This window comes from Bombyx mandarina, chromosome 12 (genome assembly GCF_030267445.1).
Source record: "Bombyx mandarina strain Sakado chromosome 12, ASM3026744v2".
NCBI lineage: Eukaryota > Metazoa > Arthropoda > Insecta > Lepidoptera > Bombycidae > Bombyx > Bombyx mandarina.
The window spans coordinates 12,938,864-12,966,834 of record NC_143219.1 but is presented as its reverse complement, the minus strand read 5'-3'; the positions used below and the strand labels follow the sequence as shown (position 1 = coordinate 12,966,834).

Genomic DNA, 27,971 nt, shown 5'->3' with positions numbered 1-27,971 from the left:
ATTCGGAAGTTAGGGTCTCCAAAATGGCCGTTTTGTAGGCGTCCACAGCTTCTTCAGGTGATGAAAATCTCTGTCCACGCAATTTATTCTTTATTTTAGGGAAAGTATAGAAATCATTAGGGCTTAGGTCGGGGCTGTGCGGCGGATGGTCTAATAATTCTATGTTTTCTTGCTCTAAAAACTCTTTTGTTCTGTGCGCGGTGTGAAAACTCGCATTGTCGTGATGGAGGATGATGCGGCGGTTGCAGTTCTCTTTACGGAGTTCAGAAACGACCTGTGGCAAACAAATGCTAGCATACCATTCTGCATTAACCGTTCTTTGTCCCTCAAGAGGAATAGTCGTAACATGGCCGGTTTTGGAGACAAACGTGGCCACCATTTTTTTTGCAACACTCCGTGAATGAACATTTTTTGTTGGCTTTAACTCATTTTCGAACACCCAAACTCGTGACTGGTTTTTTGTTTCGGGTTCGTACGCATATATCCAGGATTCGTCACCTGATACAATGTTGTATACAGCATTTGAAGATCCTGCGTGGAATCTTTCGAGAGTTCTGACGCACCAAGTAACGCGAGCCGCTTTTTGCTCTTCACAGAGCGAATGCGGTATCCATCGGGAAAACAACTTTTTTACATCTAATTGTTCATGCAAGATTATTTGTATTTGACTCATACCAATGTCTAAAGTTGCCTGAATTTCGCGGTATGTCACATGTCGATCTTCCTCAATCAGCTCACGCACAGCATCAACGTTTTCTTGGGTGACTGCAGTTTTTGGACGACCTTGACGGGAATCATCACTGAGCTTGACACGTCCACGTTGAAACTCAGCAAACCAGCGATAAATTATGGTTTTGGATGGGGCTTCATCACCAAATGCAGAAATCATCCGGTCAACACACTGTTTTTGTGTTAAACCACTTCGAAAGTCATAATAAATCATCGCTCTTGAATTTTCTCGAGTCAATTCCATTTTCTCAACGACTAAACAAGTTTGACAAAACCTCGTGACAAGACCGAGAATCTTTTTTAAAATAAATAAATGGTATTCGATTTTTAAAACCAAGGAGTTTTCAATTAAAAATATTTTAATATGACAGGAACAGTGGAAATATTCCATTCCCAATACTTTTAGTGCAGCCCTCGTAATGGGCTGTGTGCTCATTCACCTACAACGGAAATAAAAAACTTAGATCGCATTAAGCCATTATGAAGAAACCTGAAGAAATATTAAATTAATAAAACATTTAAGTGTTTTGTATTCATCAGTATACCAAAAAGTTATTTCAATGTATGTTTATCAATATCCACAATGCAGAGCAAAACAGTTACTCAAAAGTAGTCGACTATTTCTCAGTAGTCGGAGTTCTGACTTTTAAGTTTACAGTACATCTCTATTTTAAACGTCATGCGAACTAGGTCGAAGGAATGATCCATGTCTAACTTTTGGATTATTAAAATACATAAATGAGCACTTCTTCGTGAGCATATTATTAAATTAGCTCACAGTAAGCTTCACTGATGATGACTATCGATTCAAAAAAATAAGGGACCCATTATAACCTCAGCGAAAAGCGAAGAAAACGTAAGTATTAGGTAGTTCGTCTTTAGAATTTGTTTGCCATATTTTATCTAATTGAACTTTCTTTTAAGATTTTTAATTAAGAATTAGTTAAAAATTTGATTGCCAAAACGGAACAACACGTAGTAATATAAAATTCAATAATCTCTCTTTATACGCTCAAAAGTTGTGTTGTGAAGAATATTGTAGACCTAGTTTTGTCAGCTGTAGTGAATGTAGAGATACGTATGCATAATAAAACGGACAAATATTGTAAATAGTATTTCAAATTAGTTTTTCTTATCACTTAAGTCTGATTTCGTATATTCTTTTAATATTTCAGAATCATTTAATGACCTAAACACTTTCAAATAGTTCCAATAACATTTTCAAGCGCAAGATATACCTAGTTAAATAAATGATGTTTCTAGAAAAAAAAAGTTATTAAAAAAAATCAAATTTGGAAGTATTCTTTTATATTAGGAATACTCAATTAAAACTGCTTTCACAAAACACAAAAACAAAGTCATTAGCATTGTATTGAATGTTCCTTTTTCAATGCATAAAAAGTGTTTCCTAGTTACATTTTAATTATTGAGTTGTTATTAATTTCCTAATGTAATATTTTATTAAATCTCTTCAGTTTGTTACTTATTGTAACTTAAAGCACAGCTAGTGTTACACAAATATATTTAATTTCATATTTTTAAATAAAAAGTTTTGAAGTGATTATTTGTTTTGGAATACATTACAACAAAAAAGTTACTGGTTGGTAAATTAAATTGTTTTATTAATTAAATTTAAAATATTTTTACATTTTTTATATATTATTATATTAATGAAAATTAATTCAGGATTAATTGCTATAAGATAATAATGTAATCTTTTATAATGTACTATATCTTTTGGCATTAATTTTGCAGAAACTTGATATATGGCATAAGTGGCAGAAATCATGGCAGATAAACACGGCCCAAACTATGATGTGAGGGAATTGAAATTGGGCACAAGCTTCACTAATAATAAGGCTTCCCAATATCATACAATCAAGTGTGAGTAAAAATCGTTTCATAAGCAATATAATAATTAGGATAAAATGTCTGTTGTACAAATCCCACAGGCTGGCATCAGCTTTTCCAATAATCTGAAAATGCTTAACTTATCGCCTTTTTGCATTAAAAGTGTACAATTTCCAAATATATTCGAAATTGAGTTAATATGCGTAAACATTTCATATCACCATTATTTTTCTCATAAATACTGTCAAAAGAGCGTAGTTTGGTTTTAGTTTACCTATGTTTTGACTAATATTAACAAAATTAATACATAATTTTGTCTTACTGTAAAAGACAGATAATGTAACTGGTAAAAAATAAAAAATAAATGTTGCAAATATGATTAATATTAAAAATATTACATGTTAAACCTTTAAAACACTCTCCTGTAAAATTAGTAAGTTTTGAGATTATACAGTTTTAATGCGAGTAGACGATATATTCAGGAACTACTACGATCATGAAAAAATAAAATTGTGTAGTAGATCAAAACTGTAAAATTTGCATCATTACTGGTGGTAAGTTGTCTTGTGAACCTAGATGATTCAGTACCTCTTTTCCGTCTATTTTTGTTACATAGCAGTCCTTCACGAATCATGTCCTTATTCTAATGAGTTTTGAAGTGTGTTAATTGCCCTTGGCTCAGCCAGGCCTGGCGCAACTTTCATGATCTCTTGTAACTACTTACCATCAAATTCATACAATTTAATTAATGACTAAATCCCCTCTAAAAAGTTTTGGGACGGAAAGGAATGGGAAGCTACCGTTACTATTTTTCCCAAGAAAACCACCATGAGAAAAGTCAAAAATCAAAATAGCTGGTGCAGAAATTGGTCCAAGGTGGGAGGGTCGTGACTTCAGTAATGAGGAAGCGACGAAGAAGAAGAATAATGACTAGAATTTTCAATATAAAATCAAGTATTGGTACTTGATTTTATATTGAAATCTGTATCTGTTTAGACAGATCGAAATGAATAAAATAATTTATTGGCGTAATCATTCCAGATGACTTCAAACCTGCTTCAGTGGATGTCAATAAAATGGCAACTGTTACAGTCGGTACCAAAAATGAGGTGACCGTCACTGTGCCTCATCTCAGTGAGTACATATTTGATTACACAATAAGCATAAGGAAAATATCACAATTGAATTTAAGATGGAGTCCGTTCTATAGTGTTAGAGTTATTACTTTCTGTGTGTAAAAAAAAAGCAAATAAAAAAATTATGAAAATATCTTTTATGAGAAATGTGAATTCAGTTTTTTTAATTAAAAATAATGGTCTCCTTATTATTGTTATGTATAAAAATATTTTTTATAATTTCTAGGCGGCTATGCTCGTTGTTACTCCATACTTTTCCTAGTTTAATATTTTATTAAATAAATATGTGTTCTTAATTTTTTTTGGTCTAGAGAACATTTCAAAAGACAAATGTTCAATCGTGACAAATGTTCATGATTGACTTTCATGGTAAAGGAATAACATCGTGTAATAAAAATCAAACCCACAAAATTATAATTTGCGTAATTACTGGTGGTAGGACCTCTTGTGAGTCCACGCGGGCAGGTACCACCACCACCCCGCCTATTTCTGCCGTGAAGCAGTAATGCGTTTCGGTTTGAAGGATGGGGCGGCCGTTGTAACTATATTTGAGACTTTAGAACTTGTATCTCAAGGTGGGTGGCGCATTTACGTCGTAGATGTCTATGGGCTCCAGTAACCACTTAACACCAGGTGGGCTGTGAGCTCGTCAACCCATCTAAGCAATAAAAAAAAATCCGAACTCAGTAGCATGGTAGATGCTAAGCTCAGCAGATTATGTTCAATTACTCTCTAGATTAATTATTAAAATATCCTTGTTCTTTTTCCAGTGGGTGCAGGTGTTCCACAGACTGTTTTCAAGGGAAACCAGAAACCGTACACAAAAGAATGCGTGCTCATAATAGATAAGGTCACCGGGGAGATTACTCTTGAAAAGCTCTCAAACAACATACAGGTTAAAAAGACGAGGTTAGTACTTCACAGCTGAAACACTATATCTTTGAACATATGAAATAAGCCTAGTATATATAAATTCTTAGAGTTTAGGCAATACATTGTGAATATGAGTTATTCAGAGGAAGATTTAAATCTATATGTATGATCATAGTGCTATGTCAGATAGGCGGAAAATACAACTATTAAATTTTGATAATATAAGATTGAACTTGTTTTGGCATCCAGAGATTGCCGGCTCGAAATGCCTATCAACATATGTATGCTAGCGCTAGGTCACATATTATATGAAATCGCACTGCTTTTTTTTATCTGAAGCAGACATGCTTTCCTTTTTGATTGGTGGGATAACTGTCATACTATGCAAATGAGACTTTGACATAATATCTTCAGGTGTGTGATGAAATTCACGTTATGAAATCTATCGGCTGTTACGTAACCTTATATATACCCTATACGCCGTGAGGACGCTCACCTGCCAAGCTATAGAAAAAAACCTGAAAGATGTTTTTCCACAATTTCCATGACTAGGATGACTATATTGGCATTGGTAGGTAAAACTCATTTTAAAAGTGAGAGAGAGAGTATTCTTTACTGTACACCAAAAAAAAAAAAAAAACAATGTGATACATTAAATACAAAAAAAAGGAAAATTGGCGGTCTTATCGCTAAGAGCGATCTCTTCCAGACAACCATTAGGTGGACAAGAATCATTTGGAAATGAATTACGCGCTGTGTACCAATCCAGTGAAATATATATATATACACATACACATACATATATACATATACATACATATATCTATAAATATATATTTGAATCGCATTGCAAGTCTAAGATACATTAGACTTATTAAATTGTATTTTATTGGATCGAAAATACGAAAATTAATAATTATTGTAAACTGGGTCATTGTCGACATTATTGAAATTGTTATGATCAGTTTTATCAATTAATAAATTATATGATTTTGATAAAGTTGAATACGCGATAACAGATGAAATTAATAATATACTCGCTTCAATGACAATCTCATAAGCTGATATTTATTTTAACAGCAAAAAATATTTAGATAAAAAGGTTTTTGATTGGCTAGTGGGAAACGGCTACCGTCGCCTATCGTAGACAAAGATAGAGCTCTGCCACTGCCTACAGCTTGAGACTCTTTTCAAACATTGTTTTTTGGAGTTTAGAATTTTTATTTATTTATTGCCCTTGTGGTTTTATAGTGACTTTGATCTCACGTCACAAGGTGAGTGGCGGAATTCCCGTTGTGACGTCTATTGGCTCCAGTATTCTCTTAATACCATACGATTTGCTCCATCTCCATCCATTTGCCATCCATGCGATCAATACTATTTTAAAATATGCTACTTTGAATTGAATTGAATTTTACAGTAGGCAGCATCATGGCAGGCTCATTGCTGTAGTCCATGCGAGATGGTAACCACTCACCATCAGGTGGGCCGTGAGCTCGTCCACACATCAAGGCTATAAAAAATAAAAATAAACTCCGATTACATACAACTGTATCTATATAGATATTACTAGTTAAAAATTGTAGTTCTTTTTAATATTTTGAATTATGTCAATTGTTTCTTTTTGCCCTAGACAAGAGAACACACAGAAGCCGAGGCCGCTAACGCCTGTGACCGCCGACTTCACGAACACGACGCAGAGGTCCACCTCGCGCACTCGCGTCGCGACCAACAAGCGCGTCACGCCTCATGCCGGTAATCTATATCTGTATCTATATATTAATATGTGAGGGACTTTTTGGCGGGAATGCGAGGAGTGAAGTTGTGTGATTTGTTTTATTTTGTCTATCTAGTGTTTCTTCGTGTTTTAATGTGTAATATCGGTGGTTTATCATTAAAATAAAACAAAGCTGCTGGACGCAACTTCTCGGGATCCTCCATAAAGTCCACTGAAAAAATCTCAGTAAATTACCACCATTTTACTGAGATTATATTTCATCTCATATCATCTCACTTCATTTAATTTCATCCCAGTTGATTAATGTCTCAAATTAATCATCTTTATTTCATTTCACTCCATATTATAATTTTTCATAAAACTAAGAATATAAATTAAAATAAGACATTAAAGGTCTTAGCTACCAGGTCATAAAATCCCTTATAAAAAAATTAATATGTGAAGCAAAAACTTTGTATCCCTTTTTACGAAAATTGCGCTGGTGGAGGAGTATGAAATTTCCCACACTTATAGAGAATATAGAGAAGGAGTGCAGAATGGATTTTTGAGAATGAAATCTCCTACACGATATTTGTCGAGGGCTGTGACATGATTTTCTTCAAACCAGATCTGAGGAGAGTTCCCAGCGATAGTCAACAGCTCGGCTGTGACGTATGCCTTGAACTAAAAAGACATATTATAATATCAATTAAATAAGGAAGGATATTAAATTAAAATTCCTTTTTTTAAAGTTCGTTTATAAAAAAATGGAATGTTACAATTGAAGACATGAATGGATGAAAGGGATATAAATTTTTTTATCCTACCTAAGCTGATAGCCTTGAGAGGCTATTTCAGCGTAACCTTAACTAGTAGGTGCACTCACGGGGCTCAAACCGGAGTGATGTTAACACTGACCTTAGCAAGAGCAGTGCTTCGCAGAATCTACCACCGGATCGAAAACGCGACTCACTGAGAAGATCCGGCGAGAAACTTAGTGGGCTGTGTCTATAGGTTAATTCGCTCGTCGAGCCCTTCGTCGCAAGCGACGGGTTCGACAAGGACGGTGACCGGAAAGGCAATATCATACAATTTGTTAATTCAGAGAAAACGGGCAACAAACTTTTGTTACTTGTACTTTTTCTTTGTACATAATTCCTTCATCACAGGTAGTTTCTAAAATTAGCCTTTAAACCCGGAGTTTTAAGGTCTAATATGGTTTATAGCCACATAACACTTTCATTCAATGTAAAAACTAAAAAAATCTTAAAAATGGTACTTAACCCCTTCATCCACTCATGGCTTCAATTGGTTACTTATTATTGGGTACAGACAGACTTTTAACACAGGACCTGAGATAGGAGATAATATATCAAATTTTAACATTGTTTCTGACTATTCCGTTTCTGAATTCATTTTTTTTTAAAATAATTAACAGGACCAGGGGTACCAGCAAACAACCAGGCTCGTTTCAACGGAGCTGGTACTCAGAAACCGCCTGTAAATATGGTACGGTCTCCGCAGAGAATCAAATCTTCACCCCCACAAGCGCCGTAAGTTTCTCAGATACATTCACATTTTAAACCAGCGCAAACCTGTCATTTGCATATCGAAGGGAGAAAGGCTATTTGGTTTAAGTGACATTTCGCTTAAAACGCTTATAATGCGTCTTTGTAATTAAAGATCAATTTTATATGGTATAAGCATCAACGATTTGATGTTTTTAATTGAATTTCAATAAAGTTTACCCCGTTCAAATGGCTGTAGAAGTTTTTTTGTTATGGTATTTTTTTCAAATTCTATCCTATAACTGGCTCTCCTGTAAAGTTGCAAAAATATCGTTTAAGCCTTTCACCTCTCGATATGATAATCCGAAACTTGCACGAATAAAGTAAACAACAATAAACAATGTTAATAATTGGATATATTTGAATAAGCTAGATCACAATTACATATGCAAACAAGAATGAATATAAATATTATATTCATCTTCAAATTCAAATTATAATAATCGTAATAATAATATTAAATTCCAGAGTAATATAAGTTAGAATAAATTACAAAATATGTAATAGAAAACAGTTAAATGTAGATGTGATAAAAACTGGTGTTATTGTAGGACAAATTAATGTTAAAAATCAAATTGTAAGCCAGTCAAATGAAAATGTACTAATTTTTTTTAACTAAACTAATTTACCGTCCGCACTAGAATATCAATGTTTAGTATGTGGGTAGTTTCATTTTAGAAATCAACAGAAGAAAGATCTAGATTTTAGGATGAAATTTAAGGTGAAAAATGTTTCATTTAAGATCCATTGAAACTTAATCAGAATTCTTTAAATGCTTCTTTTGAACCTTTGTGTCCGCTTGTTGACCTAAGTCATCGCCCTGTTGCTGTATAACCACAAGTTTCTGGGATCTTGTAAAATGTAATAATAGGTGGGTAGTTGTGTTCTAAGTCAGCTCATAAGAAAAAAAAATGCGCCTGTAACTTGGTGCACGTGAATGAAGTGAAACTTCTTTTTCGATGTGTAGTATTATGGTTTCCTTCATTTTTCATCCTTAAATCAGATTGCTTTTGTAATAGGTAATGCGGTGTATAAGAGATGCGACATCTTCAACATTTATATTTCATATCGACGCTTGAAAGGCAAACTTAACTAAGCGACAATAACTGTTTTGTACATAAATGATAGGCAATAACCATATATGATGCGCAAAAAAAAAAATATATTTCTAGGTCTATTAAAATCATTTCAATCCTACAGCTAGATTCGTTAAAATATATATTTTTTTAGGTATTTCAATTTTAAATTGGTCTACTGTAAAGTTCACGCATTGTCGCTTAGTCACGTTTGCCTTTCAAGCGTCGATATGTTTTAAATTATAGATAGAAAAATAAATATATATGTTTTTTTAAATACTTCATTAAAATATTGGACGCTACTCGTTGCTAACGCTCGCGCTGGCCTGTAGCAGGTATACTACGCGTATGCGTTCGAGTGTTACGCATTCAATCTCGCTCTCTCACTCTCACACTCTCTTTCTAATCCGTGGTAGCGTTAAACGTTTAACTCACCACTTCGACAAAGCTGCACGACACGAGAACCCTCTCATCGTGGCCGCCGGTAACTACATTCCCTATCCTGCGGACAGAATGGAAAACCTTTTTGGAAGTCGCATTAGAAGTTTCACTTAAAAAAAAAAAGATTATATATGAGAGATATGAGATTAATTTAAGCATTACTCACATAAGGCTCGTTTTTTATTTTTCACTTCAGAAACGTTTAGAGATGTTCTGGTTACCTCATTCGCAGGTGGTCAGGTGGCGGAAACAGCACGTTAGCGTCCCTCCCCATGATCGGTCTGGACGAGGCGCCCGCTCCCGCGACTTCTGCCTCTATGACCTCTGCCCCTGTGACCTCCGCCCCTGCGCCCGCGGCCCCCGCGGCTCCCGCACCCTCACTCAATGGGTACTCGCGACCAGACCGCCCTCTGCCGGTCGAGCGACCTCCTAACAATACTCATCCTCCGCCACAGCAAATGGTGAGTGCGTTTTGAACTCTTTACATTAAATATATATTAGGAGTCTGCGTAAAATATTTACCGGTAATGTATATTGTGAGCCTTTTCGGCTAAGCAAAACTATCTTGGATATTGCTGTCGCGAACAATCATACGGCTAGTGATAAAATATAAATATTAGTTGTGTTTACAGTGACGATTGTTTTTAAATAAAAAAACAGGACGAGGATAAAAAAAGACTATAACAAATACGTTTATTAACACGAGATCGGTTATTACAAAACATTGGCCATTTAATATGGCCCATATTCAGCCGAATCTGAGCGGCGCCTTGAAACATTTTTTTTTTTTAGTAACATTTAAATTTCAATAAGAAACATTACAAATAAACATAAAACAGGACAGTTATGGTTTAAAAAAAAGGACAGCGTCATAAAAAACATCTCTGTCCTACCAAAAACAGTACGAATGGTCACCGTAGTTATGTAATTTAAAGATATGTTCGGATTATTCTTGAATTGAATTCTTTGACAAATGACATCTATGTCTTAAGCGTCTAATAGATGAAATCAAAACTACTATCGAGCCAGTACTATAACACCAGGATAGCTGATCTAAAATAAATCACCCTGTATAAAAATGGATTTAGTGTAACAATATAATATGTTACAGCAAGTGGAACAAGACGACAGCTCGTCCAGTTCTTCGAGCGACAGCGGCAGTGATTCGGACAGCGGTAGCGATTCTGAAGACAACACAGCCGCCAGCCACAACCAGCCGATCAACCACGCTGTACCCAACGGTAAATAACATTCCAAAATAATCGCTAAATTTTCATTGAGGTTCGATGGAGAAATACGGGTGGTAAGAGCTCTTGCGAGTTTACTGGTGGTAGAAACGCTTGTGAGTTTACTGGTGGTAGGAACTCTTGTGAGTTTACTGGTGGTAGGAACTTTTGTGAGTTTACTGCAGGTAGAAACTCTTGCGAGCTTACTGTGGTAGGAACTCTTGTCAGTTTACTAGTGGTAGGAACTTTTGTGAGTTTAATGAGGGTAGGAACTCTTGCGAGTATACTGGTGGTAGGAACTCTTGTGAGTTTATTCATGGTAGGAACTTTTGTGAGTTTACTGATGGTAGGAACTCTTGTGAGTTTATTGGTGGTAGGAACGCTTGTGAGTTTACTGGTGGGAAGAACTCTTGTGATTTTACTGGTGGTAGGAACTCTTGTGAGTTTACTGGTGATAGGAACTCTTGTGAGTTTACTGGTGGTAGGAACTCTTGTGGGTCCACACGGTTGGTACCGCCACCCTGCCTGTTTCAGCCGTGAAGCAGTAACGCGTTTCGGTTTAAATGGTGGGGCAGCCGTTATAACTGTACTGTCACCTTAGAACTCATATCTCGAGGTGGGTGGCGGCATTAACGTTATAGATGTCTCCTATGGGCCCTGTTAACCACTTAACACCAGGTGGGCTGTGAGTTCGTCCACCCATCTATGCAATACAAACACAACCATGCTTTTCTAAGTTGAATACTAGTTAACTATTACAAATAAAATGTTCGAACCTGTCTGTTGGTTTGTAATCAACAATATTAGAGCTAAACCCATTATTGAATTTGAATTTTTTTTTCATAACTGTTCTATAAATTATGAAATAATTTTCCAGGTAACGTAAGCAACCCGTCGTTCCCGAGCGACGTGCTCAACGATGATCTCTGCCTGTCCGAGTCGGGCAGCGACTCCGACTGACGTCACGAGCCGCCTCTCCCCCCGCCCCCCCTGCACGCCGCCCCGCGCTCGAAGGAACATCGCGACGAACAAACGGCCTCGAGCCCCACCCGAACCTACCTCCGCCGCACCGAATTCCGTCAAACGCTAATCAAATGCCCGAAATCGATGAGCTCACACGAAACAAGACCAGCCTCAGGTTTGTACGGCGACACTAATAAAGATATCTTTCATTGCCCCGACCAGCCCAGTTCGAGTTTGGACCCCGATAAGTATTCTGGTGTCCACGAAGATTCGTATCTTTATAGGAATCGTAAAAGCGAAAGCCCGAAAACGATGAATTTAATTTCTGGTACGCATAAAGACTTGAATATACATTGTAGTCCTCGTAAAAAATGTCTTCTATATACAAACTCATTGAGGTTACAGTCTGATACGTCTAAGGAATCTAGAAATAGATGTTGCCAATGTCATAAAAATGTTAATAATCAGTGCGCGCCCTCTGCGAATACATATTCAGAAATATACAAGAATTTATCGTACTTAAACACGGATGCATATAGAAATTTGAAAAGTCGTTGTCCGAATTTATTGAGATTAATTCAGTATACACAAGAAGACATGGCGAATTTAATAGATTTGAATGCTACGCAAAGAGACTTTTTAAAATTGATCTATTCTAAATGCCATGACCATTCGAATGTAAGGAACAAATGCTTCAAGACTAGAACGTGTCATAATTCGCATTCCGATTTGCGGATATCGAATTTTCCGAGCTCACATCACTACGACGCTCATAAACATCTGAAATCTTTATGCCCTAATTTATTGAGGTTGTTGAAATTGGACATTAGTGACTTGGACGCCCAGTGTCCGAATTTAGCAGGCTTGCGTCACATGACGAGGTCCCTCTTCAAACGAATCACGTGATAACCCGTGAACAGTGGCGGGCGAATGCTCTGACGGCTCTAGAGGCTTAGAATACTGTGCTATCGATATAGACAATTAACTTCAAACATCTATGAATACCTATGCAACGTGTGGCCATAATTTTAGGCATGCCTTTAAAAAAATATAGTTTGAGAAAATTAAAGCCATAATAATTGTCCTTCTTTAATTTTTATTGCCATTTGTTGACAAATTTTCCGAAACTGTCATTTTCATTTGACGTTATAACGGTAAGTCGCTTTTGGCGGCAAATCTGAAATAAATTTAATCATCGAAATTCCAAAATTTTGTTAACAGCCAGTTCATAACTGTTTGAAATTATGTTAATATTTTAGAAAATATGATAATATTAAATTGCATCGATAATATGACAGATTCGTTTCCTATAAAAATACCACAAGAATAAGTGTCTTATTTAAAAAGCAATATTTTAATGCGCCTTATTTGACAAATTCTGTGAAACTTGTTTATTGGATCTTGTTCACATGTCAGAAAATATTTATTGGTAAAAGAAATTACATTATACAATAACTTTTTGATTCAAATTCGTCGCATTCAGTTAACAAGCAATCATTGGATGCCTCCTGATGTATTCATGCGATTGCTGTGACATACAAATTTCAGGATTAATCTATAGAGTAGTGTAGTGGAATGTTTTTTTCGAATGAATTGCCATAATCGACTAAATCGATTAGTCCTAGTCCGGTATGCCACTGTGATATTTAAACACATAGCCGAGAGCGTATCGCCCCCCACTTTAACCAAGGGTGCCTTGCCGTGATTACATAAGGTGTTAAATTACAAAAAAAAAACCTAAATTTAAATCTACTTATTGTAATGTAATGGTAATCCTTGTACTTGGGCGAATATATGCAACTTATAAAATAATGATGTTACTTAAACAAAACAAAAGTTAAATACATATTTTTGAAGATGTATATTTTTGTAAAGTGACGGTATTTTTAAATCATTCTGTTACAGTTCGATTTTATTCTGTAAAGCAAGACCTACGAAGCAAAAACTATCTTTATTAGTTCTATATATTTGTCCACTTACTTCTTGAGACTTCAATTGACAGTGAATGTGCCTATAAATGAGATGAAGAAACATAAAATATTATTTTAATGCCGATATATTGCAAAACGTAGTGTATAAGAACATAAAGCGAGGTTAGATTTATTTAAGTTAGCTGTAACGCGTTTAAGCTGCAATATAAAGTGTTTGTACAGATAAAGGAAAACGGAATCATTTATTTTGATGAATTTTTTATATTCGTCGTGTTTAGATTTATGAAAAGCTTGTATAAAGAGGAATAAATAATATGAAAACTGTTTGTAAATAAGAATATATGATGATGGTGATGATGATTTAGATTATGAGAAAATTGTGTGCCTTCTGTAAACATCTACGGCTGTTTCAAGTTGTTTTGTCTAGTAGCAGTTACCTGCCCAATTATTTCAATATGCTCTTTTTATTTTGAAAATATAAACGAGATTAAGCAAGCATCGTAAGTTTTATTTAGTTATCCCTTTGCCTAAAGATCGGAATCTATGGCGTGAATGCACAACGCTTGGTGTTGCCACTACTTTCCTGTTACAGCCAGGAATTAACCATGCATTCGGATAATCATTAACTATCCTAAAGCAACTAATTTTTGGGACAATACCTCAAAGTCGTGTATGTGGGCTTCGATTGCCATATTGATTATTTGAAATTATGTTGCTTAGTGCGAGTTATGTGTTTATTAAGAAAAATTGGCATCAGTGCGCTTATTGTGTGTTTTTAACGTTCTCGATAGTGTAAAAGTTAACTCAAAATTGTATGGAGTTGGAACGTTTGCCTACGTTTGCCGCTAGGGGCGCTGTTCAACTGCATACAAATTAGTAGGGGTGCTGTTCCAACTCCATACAAATTTGAGTTAACTTTTACGCTATCGAGAACGTTATAAAACTCTCACTAAGCACATATATTTGAATAAGAAAAAGTAAGAATTTATATTGCATAAATGGTTGGACGAGCTCACGGCTCACCTGGTGTTCAAACTGAAACGCATTTTTGGTTTGTGGCAGAAATAGGCCGGAACCTACCGGTGGGTTTGATTTTATTATTACACAATGTTATTCCTTCACCGTGGAAGTCAATCGTGAACAATTGTTAAGTATGTATTTCATTAGAAACATTGGTACTTGCCTGTGTTATTCGAACACCGTTGCATTGCTTGATACGAATGCACTGGGCGTCTTATCCTTTAGGCCACGACGACATAAATTTTGTGCGACGATTTGTCTTAACATAAAGCAGTGGTGCACTAACTAGGCGTCACGACGGCCCCTCAGACACCAGAAGACTCAGGGATCGTTTGCGTTGGAGTCCATGTAGACATCGATAGCACCAGTTGACCAAGATTGGCGTAGTACTTTTTTCTTGGGATTGTTGTAGTCCGTCGATTTTTCGTCTCTAGTTATGACACAATCCGATACAAAAAAGCTTTTCTGTCGTTCGAGCAGTTGTTCGTACGGAAAAAAGGCCTTTCGACGTCGCTCGATTTCCATTCGTACGGCACTATCTCCTTGCCTTTTAAAGGTCAGCAAATGGTTGCTTGATCCATACTCAATCATTCTACAAGCTGTTCTTTCATCTGGCATGGTCTTCATCGAGTGATGCTTCCAATTCTTCTGCTTTAAACTTTTTCCGCTATATATTGCTATGCCGGTAAGAGTAACGCCATCTATCGCCGAATAGTCGAACGAATATCGAAGGATCTAGTAGCACCTAGAACGCTCGAGAAGTACAACGCCGTCTATTGTCAGATAGCGGAAACAATACTAGAGATGTGTGGAATATTCTCGATAACTCTAGGGATGTGGTATCGACTATAAAAGCGTTGTAGGGGATGGCACGCTTGTGGCGCTCAGTAAATCCGAGGCCATGTGGTTCCACAGGCCCCGGAGAGTGCCACCTGTCGATGCCCATATCGTGGTTGGAGGCGTCCGTATCGGGGTCGGGGTGCAGTTGAAGTACCTCGGCCTCATTCTAGACAGTCGTTGGACCTTCCGTGCTCACTTTCAGAATCTGGTCCCTCGTTTGTTGGGGGTGGCCGGCGCGTTAAGCCGGCTCCTTCCCAATGTTGGGGGGCCTGACCAGGTGACGCGCCGTCTCTATACAGGGGTGGTGCGATCAATGGCCCTATACGGGGCGCCCGTGTGGGGCTAGTCCCTGGCCGTGGGGGTAGCGAAGCTGCTGCAACGGCCGCAACGCACCATCGCGGTCAGGGTCATCCGTGGTTATCGCACCATCTCTTTCGAGGCGGCGTGTGTACTGGCTGGGACGCCGCCTTGGGTCCTGGAGGCGGAGGCGCTCGCTGCTGACTATCAGTGGCGGGCTGACCTTCGTGTACGGGGCGTGGCGCGTCCCAGCCCCAGTGTGGTCAGAGCGCGGAGGGCCCAATCTCGGCGGTCCGTACTGGAGTCATGGTCTAGACGGCTGGCCGATCCTTCGGCTGGTCGTAGGACCGTCGAGGCGATTCGCCCGGTTCTTGTGAACTGGGTGAATCGTGACAGAGGACGCCTCACTTTCCGGCTCACGCAGGTGCTCACTGGGCATGGTTGCTTCGGTGAGTTCCTGCACCGGATCGGAGCCGAGCCGACGGCAGAGTGCCACCATTGTGGTTGCGACTTGAACACGGCGGAGCACACGCTCGTCGCCTGCCCCGCATGGGAGGGGTGGCGCCGTGTCCTCGTCGCAAAAATAGGAAACGACTTGTCGTTGCCGAGTGTTGTGGCATCGATGCTCGGTGACGACGAGTCGTGGAAGGCGATGCTCGACTTCTGCGAGTGCACCATCTCGCAGAAGGAGGCGGCGGGGCGCGTGAGAGACGCACAGGCCCGCCGCCGTCGAGCGGGGGCCAGGGAGGCGGATATCGCCCAAGCCCTGGCCCTCTAAGTGTTTCGGGTCCCCTCACATGTCGGCCTGGGGACCGGCGAAGGGGGCCTAAGAAGACGACGTGCAAGCTGCTCTGTACGCGTTTTATGCATGAGCATCCGGGTGATGGAAGGCCGGCTATCCTCAACCCACGCTGGTTCTGACCCAGCGGGGTATTCCGTAGGATAGACCATTCTAACCGGCGCCATCTAGGCGGGCTTCGGATAGCCTGCCGACCGAGAGGGCTGGTGGTCGTGGCGCCGACGACCGCCAGTCCGGCGTCCCGAGGGGGAGGGTGATGGGAGAGATGTGCTCCGCACTAAACGCTTCACTTTCCCCCCTTTGCCTTTTCATGAGTTTTGTCTCATGCGAGGTTTGGACGTTGGTTGTTGAGAGACAGGAGGTTTTAGTCGGTTCGACTCCGACATGCCCCGCCCTCCATCCCCAGTGAAGGGCGGAAGTCCGGCGATTTCCTCCTGACAAAAAAAAAAAAAAAAGGGGATGGCACGCAGTCAGTCAATAATCGGAACTACTCGAAGCGAAACAGCGAACGAATCACCTGAAGCGATGCGGAAGAAGCGAATTGAGAATTGTGAAAGTGTTTGTGAAGTGTTTAAGTGTTCTAAGTGTTGAATACAGTTTTTAGTTGTACTTTGGTGGAATTTTATTTATCCCGAACCCCAGCGCGCAACAATATGATTAGATGCTACTTTTCGGAAACAAATTAAGATTGAGTGTTACCTAAAATTTTGGTAATCCGGGCCAAAGAAATGTTTCGTTTTAAACAAATATGCCATGATAGTTTTAATACGTTTTGCATCAACATGTTCATGTGAAACTGGACTTAGCAAATTAGTCTCAATAAAAAGGAAATACCGCTCGCGTCTAAACCCTGAAGACGATATGCAAATTGAAATTACCAACGTATTTCTGAGCATTGGTAAGTTATTGGTAAGGCTGAGGTAAATACCCAGCCTATTTCTGATGGGGTCAGTAATAAGTTCTCGATTGTAAGATGGAACACTTGCAATAAAATAAATTCAGATTTAGACCTCATATTAAGGGTGCTGCGGGCATGTAGGTATGTTATAAAGTCAGTGGGCTCCAATGCTAAATGGACTCTGGGCTCTTTACCTTCCTAAAAGATAAAGCTATAAGCGTACGTTCCACTTGATGGTTATAGTTTGTCGTTGTTCATAGAACATAGCAGTGCCAAACGCTGTCTACGCTGTCTACGCAGACATGGACTATTCATATTTTTAAAATTAGTCAAATAGTATGAAACGCGACAAACACGTCAAATAATGCAACCTTTGAAGCTAAACAAGCGATACGAACTCGAAATAATTGCACACAGCAAAATTAATGGTAATTATGGTTTTTAATATCATACGAAATTATTGGCATATTGTATTAAGAAACTATTTAAAGAGTAGTAATAAAGATTTGGATGGACTGGAATCTATTCGGATCGATTAATCGGTGACGATTGTTTGAACACATTGAACGTTATAAGCGGTGCTATGCCAGTGCTTATATTCAGCACGCAGGTACCTACCAATGTTTCTAAAGAAACACGTATATTGCCATATGTTCACGAAGGACTTCTACGATGAGAGAACAGCCTTGTGTAATGAAAACCAAACCCGCGAAAATTGAAATTTGCGTAATTATTGTACAATTGAGACCTCGTCTTTCAAGTTGGGCGACGGCATTCAAATTTTTATGTTTAAGGTCTGGTAATCACTAACATCAAGAGCTCATTCGTTCAGCTGTGTGTAAAAAAAGGGATATTTAGATTTGCTGTATTACTAGAATACATTACTTATTTTTGATGCACATAAAGCTTGCACACTTCGTACAAGGGTAAAGTGCACATTTTTAAATTTATTTACACACAGATGTATTGTGTAGGCAGGGTATTGTATAGATTTTACTCTAATCTATATTAGGGTATTTTTCATCATTGACATTTAAAGCTTCTTAGTAGTCTGTGTTATTTGTGTGTAGAAATATTGGCAATATACGAAAACGAAAATTTAAATAATATTTGCGTCTTAAATGTATAAAGTAAAAAATATAGTTGTAGTTGATTTCAACAACTAGTAATGTTATAATACAAGCTGTATATTTTTTTAAACAAGCATGGTCATTTCATCACAATTATGAGTAAATAAAAACAACAAGACCCAACGTAAACAATGTCTAACACATCTAGTAATAAAAATCATGTGAAAAAATCCACAAGTAGCCGTGATCGTGATAAAAACAAATCTGTGCCTTCAGAATCTGGATCTAGTCAGTGCGATACACCACCTCTCAATGACAAGGTAGGCTATGTACCAAATTTTAGTAAAAACTTCTTTTAATATCAAAGAAATTTCCGATGATGGATTCAGTGGTGCGAGCCGAGCAATTGGATCGCAATGATGAATAATTGATGTCGTTCCCATATCACCCATTTAATATAAGACATATATGTTATGAAACACAAACGAACGAAAAAGTAGTCAAGAATTTTAATTTATTAAGTATGTATCTAATAAGTGTTTCTTCTAATTATGTGATAAGTATTTTGTACATTCTTATTTCTCCAAAATTCATAATATGCTAGCCATTTTTAATTAAATCTGCTTTGTTCTAAAGTTTTGGGATTATGAATTGACAAATCATTAAAAATTGCTATACTTAAATTTTTTATGGAAAAGTGTGTACAATAATAATAATTAGTTGAAATGTTGCTAGGATGGACCGTCATCACAAGGCCGATTTGCTGGAGTGGGTCTTGAATCTGTGTTTTGCATGGCAGAACAAGTTGCATGTGAGCTCAACGTTGAGGCCGCTACGAATCTTGCTGAGGATGTCAGCTACAAATTACGACAGACCATAAGTGTGAGTTTTTAATAATCATATAGTTGTACTGAACAAAGGTAAAATGTTAATGACTGACTAAATAGTCTGCCCTAATTGAATTTAAATCACAAAATTGAGAATAAATTTGGATACCAAGTTATAAATCACAACCTGTGATTATGCTGTTTTATTCATTTACATTACATTGTCTGATATAGAAAAACATGCAGATACGTAATTTATCAACCCGGTCGGCGGTGTATCGCGTTCTGACCCGGCAGGCTGGTTCTGGCCCAGCGGGGTATCTCGGAACACCAGCGGCATCGCCCGAGCGGCCTGGTAGGGCCGCCGTACCGCGGAGACCGACGTCGTTGGTCGTCGATTATCGCCTCGACGACCCGTTGGTCGGGCGTCCTCGGGGTGGCGTCGCATGTCTGGTTGTAGTGTTGACCGCGGGAACCCCCCTACTCTGACCGGGTTTTGACCCCGGACGGAGATCGGACGTCGAGTGTAAGAGTGCATGGGAGTCGTTTAGTGGGTGGGCCGTAAATTCCTTGGACCCGCGGCCTGCTCTCAACACCTGCAGATCGTTGAGTCTCACATACCCCGCGCGCCCCCTAGGCGCGGTGACCTCGCAGGAGGTTCGGCCCTCGGCCCGAAAAAAAAAAAGAAAAGGGTGTATAGTAATGGGAAGGAACATTATTTCTGCTGTGCTAGCTAACTACTTAGTAACTATTAGGCAAAACAATTGAGATAAAAACTTCATGTCTCAAAGAGGGTGACAGAATTCATACTATATGATATACCATCATCATAATAATAGAAAAAGTTCAAATATTTTCTTATGCATTTATTTAAACATTGTAAAAAATATTTTGGAATACATTAATGTCGTTTTTACAGACCATAGCCCTACATAGTGAGATGATGAAAAAGTCACGTGTCGACGCATGGGATGTCAATACTGTGTTTATGTTAACCGACACTAGTCCTGTGGCAGGAGCATGTGGATCTCAGTATGCTTCCTTTGGAGATGACAACAAATATTGCTGTCAAATTGTAAGTTTAGCTTTATTATTTTATTGACTAAAACAAGCCATATCCAATATATTACAATACAATTGAGATTTTGATAGGGACCATAACAGTTTTTTTGTAATTCCAGAAACCATTGAACATAAACAAGACTCTGACCTTGGCTGTACATTTTTAAATAGTGCATGTCTAGTGTATATCAAGAGTATAGCAATTAAGGGGTAAAGAATTAAGAAATTAGATATGAAAATTGCTTATAATGCTATTACAGACCAATGTAAGGGAAGTTTGGGTATACAGTAGTTGTATACTTATCTATTCAGATTAATATATTGACAGACTATTTCCGTTAAGATGTTCTGATTATCATCAACATAAAATAAGTGACCAGCGAGTTGAATTAGTGAGTGAGATCTAGTGAGCTCACCCACATAAATCTGTGCAGCTATGCATTCTGATTTTCGTTATTATGTGATACAATTGAGATTGGGCAATTTCAGTAACCATTTAATACGAGATTGGATGTGAGCTCGGACACTTATATATGCAATAAATAACAGAAAATTGTTCTAACTGTGTTTTTCAAATGATTATTTGGACTGCGAAACAAGATCGACTTTATATAATTAAAAAATATATTACAGGAACATCTTCTAAATGTAACGGAATTCGCCCTATCCACGCAGACCTACGTGTATTGCTCGCCTCCCACGATATCCGTCGAATGGATAATGGACGACAAAAGTTTAAGCAGTAGTAGTAGTAATATAAGTGTCCAACTACATAATTACTACACTAAAGTAGCCAGAGGTGAGTTCGAAATATTACTAGTTACATACACATCTGAGGAGGGAATACACATTTGGAAGCTATAAGAGCTTTAATAATATTGGCTCGTTGCCAATGTCATTGTCTTTTTGTGTCATCTAATTGGTAACCACTGGCCCTGTCTGTCAAAAGTTACAATAGTACACTTTCATTAGACCTCAGATATGTCCTTATATTACTGAAGGAATACTGCAAGTTTTGAGAGATTGTACGTTATGCCTAGGTCACATATGTCGCAGAACCGATAACCGTTGGGGTAGACGTGTTCTGGAGTGGAGACCGCGAACCGGCAAACGTAGTGTAGGACGCCCTCCTGCTAGATGGAGCGACGACCTGTGCAAGGCAGCTGGCATTGACTGGATGCGTAGAACCGCGGATCGGGTTCAGTGGCGAGCTTTGGGGGAGGCCTAAGTCCAGCAGTGGACTGCCGCAGGCTGATGATGATAACGTTATGCCATTGCAAGTAACGCTATCTGTCGCCACAAAGCAGAAACGTATATTGAAACGACTACCTAGTGTTATCGAAAGTGTTCTGGCAAATTAGAGATAGCTCGTGTCGACTGTAAAAGCTTTGCAAAGACTACACGGATGCAGGCTAGTTAGTAATCAGTTCTATTCGAAGCGAAACAGCTAAAGGATCACCTCAAGCTAAGTGAAAGAACTGAATTGTGATACCGAAGGCTACATTAAGTGTCGTGATAACGGAATTAAGCATTAATTTGTATTTCGTTAGAAATTGAAATAAATCAACTGTTAATATTTCAGCCATATTGAACCTAAGGAAGAAACCAAAGGAAGTAGCCGTCGAAGATCTGCTGACGAACACAAGGATAGGTCCGATATTCCCGAACCTCTTCAATCTGGCCGTGCTGGTGCTGAACGACGACAACCTGAATGCTCTCAACGTTCCCGCCAAGAAACCGCTGCAGTCCAACGTTTTGGACATGGTGGACGCGCTCTGCTCTAACCCCTGCAGTCTGGATACAAATATACAACAGCAAGTAAAAAATGTTTTTTTTTTTTTTTAAACCTTGGTAAATTCTTGGTGGCCTAAAGGATAAGACGTCCGGTGCATTCGTTTTGAGCGATGCACCGGTGTTCGAATCTCAGGCGGGTACCAATTTTTCTAATGAAATACGTACTCAACAAATGTTCACGATTGACTTCCACAGTGAAGGAATAACGTCATGTAAAAAAATCAAACCCGCAAAATTATAATTTGCGTAATTACTGGTGGTAGGACCTTTTGTGAGTCCGAACCGGTAGGTACCACCACCCTGCCTATTTCTGCCGTGAAGCAGTAATTCGTTTCGGTAGAAGGGTGGGGCAGCCGGTGTAACTATACTTGAGACTTTAGAACTTATATCTCAAGGTGGGTGGCGCATTTACGTTGTGGATGTCTATGGGCTCCAGTAACCATTGAAAAAAATATGTAATAACCACGTAAGTGCGCCACCCACCTTGAGATATCTATATTAATATATAAATGTACAGTGGTTTTTACGGATGTTCCGTTCTAATTACTGAAGCTGTGGATATTGTAAGTCTTATGCGTCAATACCACCGCTGATTATTTTTGCCCTTACGCAGCCGCATGTTCTGGTTTGTAGAGCTTGACGGTTGTTTTATAGCTATGGAAACTTCGATCTTATGCCCCGAGACGGATGACGCAATTTGCTTTGTGTCTTTGTTGTTGTTTGGCATCGTATGGGATAGCGAGACTGGTCCATATGTATGCATTAAATTAAATAATTTTTTCCAGTTCCAAAGGCTGTTTCCTGTGATGGTCTCAAATATATTGGGTAATGGAACGTTAGCCGAGAAGATGGTTGCGATATTAACGAAAATCACACGTACCTGGCCTTCTTTTGTTAAAATAGGTAATTACAATCACATACCTAATTATATTGTATTTTTTTTTCTGCTGCCTGTGACTACGAATAATAAGTTTGAAACGTCGAAAAGAATATTCGATGGTGAAAGACGACATTTCGCTTAACACGTTTTATTTGGTGTTAGTATCATAATAGTTCGATATTTTTAATTGAACTTCAATTAAGCTCACTCCATTGAAATACCCGATGAAGCTTTTTGTCATGATATTTTTTCACATTTTAAAATTTTATTATTTTTTGTTTTGGTTCCTTCTTGTTAAGCATCGTCCAAATGAGTATCGTAGCCTCCTCCATTGAAATAGCCGATGAAGTTTGTTATCATAATATTTTTCAAATTTAAAATTTTGATTTTGGTTTTTGGTTTTTTCTTGTTGATTATCGTCCAAATGAGTATCGTAGCTTATTCCATTGATATAACCGATGAAGATTGTTATCATCATATTCTTTCAAATTTAAAAATTTGTTTTGTTTTTTTTTGGTTCCTTCTGGTTGAGTATCGTCCAAAACGAATATCGTTGTATGTATTAATTCCAGGACAGGGCATCCTGTACGATTACTTGTCGCAAGGCACCCGTGACCGTCTGACGGCGCCCATGATCAAGTGCGTGACGGCGCTCGGCCGGACGGCGCTGGCCCAGTGCTTGGAGGACTACCTGGACTACTTGGACGAGTGCATGCAGGGCCCGCGACCCCCGCCCCATCACGGAATGTATATGCTCAGGGAGGCTATACTGGTCAGAATTTTCTCTTTATCATCCCCCTCCGTTATTTGAGGAGTCCACGCGGGTTGGTACTACCTCCCTGCCTATTCGAAGCACGAAGCTTTTTTATTTTTATTGCTTAAATGGGAGTGGACGAGCTTACAGCCCACCTGGTGTTAAGTGCTAACTGGAGCCCATAGACATCTACGACGTAAATGCGCCACCCACCTTGAGATATAAGTTCTAAGGTCTCAAGCAAGAGCAGTGCTTTACAGAATATACCACCCGATCGGAAACGCGACCCACTGAGAAGATCCAGCGAGAAAGTCCGTGGGCTGTGTCAATGGGTTAATTCGCTCGTCGAGCCCTTCGTCGCAAGCGACGGGTTCGACGAAGAAAAAGTACAAATATACAATTTGTATCATATCACCTTCATCCACTCATGTCTTCAATTATCTGCTGTTGAATCTCGTCTGCTGCCTTCTGGAAGCGTTCTATGTTGTCGTGATTAAAGACTTGTGTTATTTTCTTCGCAGGATGCTTCTACGTGTCTCCTCAGATCTGAACCCACGACGTATTTGGAAGACTACGTCACCACCGACTACACCATGTACGAGATGCTGGGGGAGTCTATACTGCCCAGGCGGCTTGTGTTCCCCGTCTCAGGTAAATGCAGCTATAAATATTCTAAGGCGCTCTTACGAAACTTCCTCGACTCAATCGAGGCTACGTTCGTGATCACCTCATGGAATCTGTCACCTTGAGGACCTTCGACGTTAAAAATGAATGAAAATATTGGAAAATTAATTATTACTACTATTTGAATCAGCTACATGCGTGGGTGAACAAATAACACATGACATGCCATTGACATGTTCTTCTTCAAACGAGGCTTGTGTAGAGTACTTAACGGTAGGTACTGGTGGTAGGACGTCTTGTAAGTCCGCGCTGGTCGGTATCACCGCCCCGCGTATTTCTGCCGTGAAGCAATAATGCGTTTCAGTTTGAAGGGCGGTGCAGCCGGTGTAACTATACGGAGACCTAACAGCCTGGCCACGGGACATTCGCCGATACGAATATTCGCGCGGTGCGAACGGCGAAGCGTCTAGCGACTAAAATAAGCGCATAGAAATGTACCTAACAAGCCACGCGCACCGGCGACCGGCGAAGTGACCGGCGAAATGTACCGAGCGAATCGCGCGATGCGGCGGGCGAGCAAAACAAATGCATGAATACGGACGGCGCAAGCCACGGAGTCGAGCGGTAGTCGCGGCGAATAGTACAGTGATTAAATGAGTTTAGTTGTTTTCGCCGCGAAAAATTAACGCCGAAATTTTTATATTTTTTATTTATTTTTTATTTTATATTTTTAAAGTCGTCGTGGCCTAACGGACGTCCGGTGCAATCGTGTTGAGCGATGCACCGGTGTTCGAATATCAGCTGGGTACCAATTTTTGTAATGAAATACGTACTCAACAAATGTTCACGATTGATTTCCGCGGTGAAGGAATAACATCGTGTAATAAAAATGAAATCCTCAAAATTATAATTTGCGTAATTACTGGTGGTAGGACCTCTTGTGAGTCCACACGGGTGGGTACTACCACCCTGCCTATTTCTGCCGTGAAGTAGTAATGCGTTTCGGTTTGAAGGGTGAGGCAGCCATTATAACTATACTTGAGACCTTAGAACTTATATCTCAAGGTGGGTGGCGCATTTACGTTGTGGATGTCTATGGGCTCCAGTAACCACTTAACACAAGGTGGGATGTGAGCTCGTCCACCCATCTAAGCAATAAAAAAAAAGCTGAAGTACTAGCTAGACCAGCTATTTGGAAGTCTAGCCACCCAAAGTATTTCTCGTACTTCTTGTGGAATTCTCCATCTATAGGTATACTCCGATTCTTATTCAAATCATGTACTTCACAATATTTTCCAAATAATAGGTCCTGAACCAAAAAACTATTAATTTGTAAGCAATATCGAGATAATTTCGATATAGACATTTCGCTGTCGGACTTCCTTACTAGTCGCGGCGGCGAACGTGAGTACCCGTTGCCTGCAAACGGTGCTGCGCGAATGGTCGCCTCGTCCACCGCTTCGCTGTTCGCACCGCCGATCCCCGTGGCCAGGCCGTAAGAACTTATATCTCAAAGCTGGGTGGCGCATTTACGTTGTAGATGTTTATTGGCCCCAGTAACCACTAAACACCAGGTGGGCTGTAAGCTCGTCCCCATCTAAGCACCTAAGCAATAAAAATAAAAAAAACTTTCAACATCACTAATTTATTTTAGCAGCCGTCAAAAACGAAAACGCTCCTGCCGAGAAAAACGAAGAGGATTCGGTGTGCATTCCCCGACGTCCCGTGCCCAGGAGACCGAAGTTCAGATTGATACCTTCGACGAGGACCAACCGGAGTGTCCACAGGGACGCCGTGTTCGAACCCACCAAGTTCCGGTGCGACGCGCGCATCAGCATCAACGTGCGAGCATGCCGCGCGCCCGCCGGGCCGGGGGGCGGGGGGGCGCGTGCGGGGGCCGGGGTGGCGCGTGTGGGGGGCGGGGGGTCGGGCGGCGCGGTGGCGGCCGCCGGGCGCCTGCACCGCTTCCGATACAGACTGAACAAGAATCGTGAACCGTTACCGCTGTTAAGTTCGCTAATGCTGTGAGATTTGGATTAAATTATTTTATTATTATTTAAAGCTGTGTCTTTTTCATTATTGTTCTTTCTTCTTTAAGAGGAACGTTACCTAGAAAAAAAAGGATTGTGTGGTTTTATGAAATTACGGTAAAAGTGAAACTTTTTTGCACATTATAGACTTTAAACACTGACAAAAACAAACAAAATAGCGTGGAGCACTGACACAAATGAGTAATAGTCTATACACTACACGGTCAGCTGCTGCGAATTATAGGCGTCGCCATATTGGCCTTGGCTGCTCTGACGAGCGCCTTTCACTTTATCCCTACTCCGGGGCCGACCGTCACGCGACATGCAACACACAGACGAAAAAGTTTGAGACTATGTAATAAAAGTTTTACTTTAAAAATGGTCTTTGAAAATCTCGTTATTTTCACACCCGAACCCCCACTTGTGTGTCAGAGAATACAGCAGCTCAGGCTCAGATACTTCTCTAAAATGAAAATAAAAATCTTATTCCACAAAAATCCACAAAAATAGTGATCTCGTAATGAAACGCGAACACAATCATACACGAGAGTAAAACTACTGGACCAACAAGTAGAGATGTCGAAAAGTCCAAAAATCATCGATACATGTATCGTATTTTACAAATATCGATACTGATATTTTCATTAATGATTATCGGTTATAATTATCAGTGCGATTTGAGAGCGAATATTGACGCACCAATTTTTTTTATCCTATTTAGCCGAGACTTATAAATCTCGCATAAGCTAGAAACCAATGGCCACCAAAGGTAATAATAATGAATAATCATCATCGACATGTTACGTCACCGCCGGTAACTACCTTCCCGATCCTGTGGACCAAATGGTAAATAGTCGACGTCGCCCAAAACACGTCATTTCGAATTTTCCCGATCCACTAACGGTGCTTTTAGGTACCTTAAGCACCGGTCATCGTTTTCGTCGAACCCGTCGCTAGCGACGAAGGGCTCGACGACTAAATTAACCTACAGACATAGCTCACTGAGTTTCTCGCCGGATCTTCTCAGTGGGTTCGTTTCCGATCCGGTGGTAGATTCTGCGAAGCACTGTTCTTGCTAGAGTTAGTGTTAGCAGCGTCGTCAGGTTTGAGTCCCGTCAGCTCACGTACTTGTTAGGGTTACACTGAAATGGGTCTCTCAAGGCCATCAGCTTAGGTGGTTATTATTATTAGTTAAAAAGTTATGTCACAATCACAATGGAAACGTTTTTTTTTTATTTTTTTGTTTTTTTTTTATTGCTTAGATGGGTGGACGAGCTCACAGCCCACCTGGCGTTAAGTGGTTACTGGAGCCCATAGACATCTACAACGTAAATACGCCACCCACCTCGAGATATAAGTTCTAAGGTCTCAGTATAGTTACAACGGCTACCCCACCCTTCGAACCGAAACGCATTACTGCTTCACGGCGGAAATAGGCGGGGTGGTGGTACCTACCCGTGCGGACTCCCAAGAGGTCCTACCACCAGTGAAAAACGATTTCGTAAAACAATCGTATATGACTACTATACTCATCATCATCATCATCATCATCATCAGCCTTTATC

The 27,971-nt window shown here is 39.5% G+C and overlaps 2 protein-coding genes across 3 annotated transcripts; both read left to right on the top strand.

Moving 5' to 3' along the window:
• The first annotated feature begins 1,388 nt into the window (after positions 1-1,388).
• Positions 1,389-14,007, top strand: Eaf (ELL-associated factor). Its single transcript, XM_028178476.2, has 9 exons — positions 1,389-1,585; positions 2,485-2,613; positions 3,622-3,714; positions 4,487-4,625; positions 6,223-6,344; positions 7,745-7,859; positions 9,624-9,852; positions 10,503-10,632; positions 11,495-14,007. Exons 2-9 carry the CDS (start codon positions 2,517-2,519, stop codon positions 11,575-11,577), a joined length of 1,008 nt encoding a protein of 335 aa, XP_028034277.1. The 5' UTR covers positions 1,389-1,585; positions 2,485-2,516; the 3' UTR covers positions 11,578-14,007.
• A 4,383-nt stretch (positions 14,008-18,390) lies between these two features.
• On the top strand, positions 18,391-26,438 carry LOC114246130 (uncharacterized). 2 transcript variants are annotated; one of them, XM_028178539.2, is made up of 9 exons: positions 18,391-18,755; positions 19,171-19,317; positions 20,182-20,337; positions 20,958-21,123; positions 21,907-22,142; positions 22,904-23,021; positions 23,571-23,770; positions 24,274-24,403; positions 26,034-26,438. In XM_028178539.2, exons 1-9 carry the CDS (start codon positions 18,627-18,629, stop codon positions 26,402-26,404), a joined length of 1,653 nt encoding a protein of 550 aa, XP_028034340.2. In that variant the 5' UTR covers positions 18,391-18,626; the 3' UTR covers positions 26,405-26,438. The 2 variants fall into 2 exon arrangements, with proteins under 2 accessions (XP_028034340.2, XP_028034339.2); XM_028178538.2 differs by having other exon boundaries at positions 26,031-26,438.
• Positions 26,439-27,971: the final 1,533 nt, after the last annotated feature.

Coding starts and splice junctions, on each gene's coding strand:
- LOC114246130 (XM_028178538.2), top strand. CDS start 18,627: ATGTCTAACACATCTAGTAATAAAAATCATGTGAAAAAATCCACAAGT. Junction 20,338..20,957: donor ACAAATATTGCTGTCAAATT/GTAAGTTTAGCT, acceptor AATATATTACAG/GAACATCTTCTAAATGTAAC. Junction 23,022..23,570: donor GCCTTCTTTTGTTAAAATAG/GTAATTACAATC, acceptor TATTAATTCCAG/GACAGGGCATCCTGTACGAT.
- Eaf (XM_028178476.2), top strand. CDS start 2,517: ATGGCAGATAAACACGGCCCAAACTATGATGTGAGGGAATTGAAATTG. Junction 4,626..6,222: donor ATACAGGTTAAAAAGACGAG/GTTAGTACTTCA, acceptor TTTTTGCCCTAG/ACAAGAGAACACACAGAAGC. Junction 9,853..10,502: donor ATCCTCCGCCACAGCAAATG/GTGAGTGCGTTT, acceptor AATATGTTACAG/CAAGTGGAACAAGACGACAG.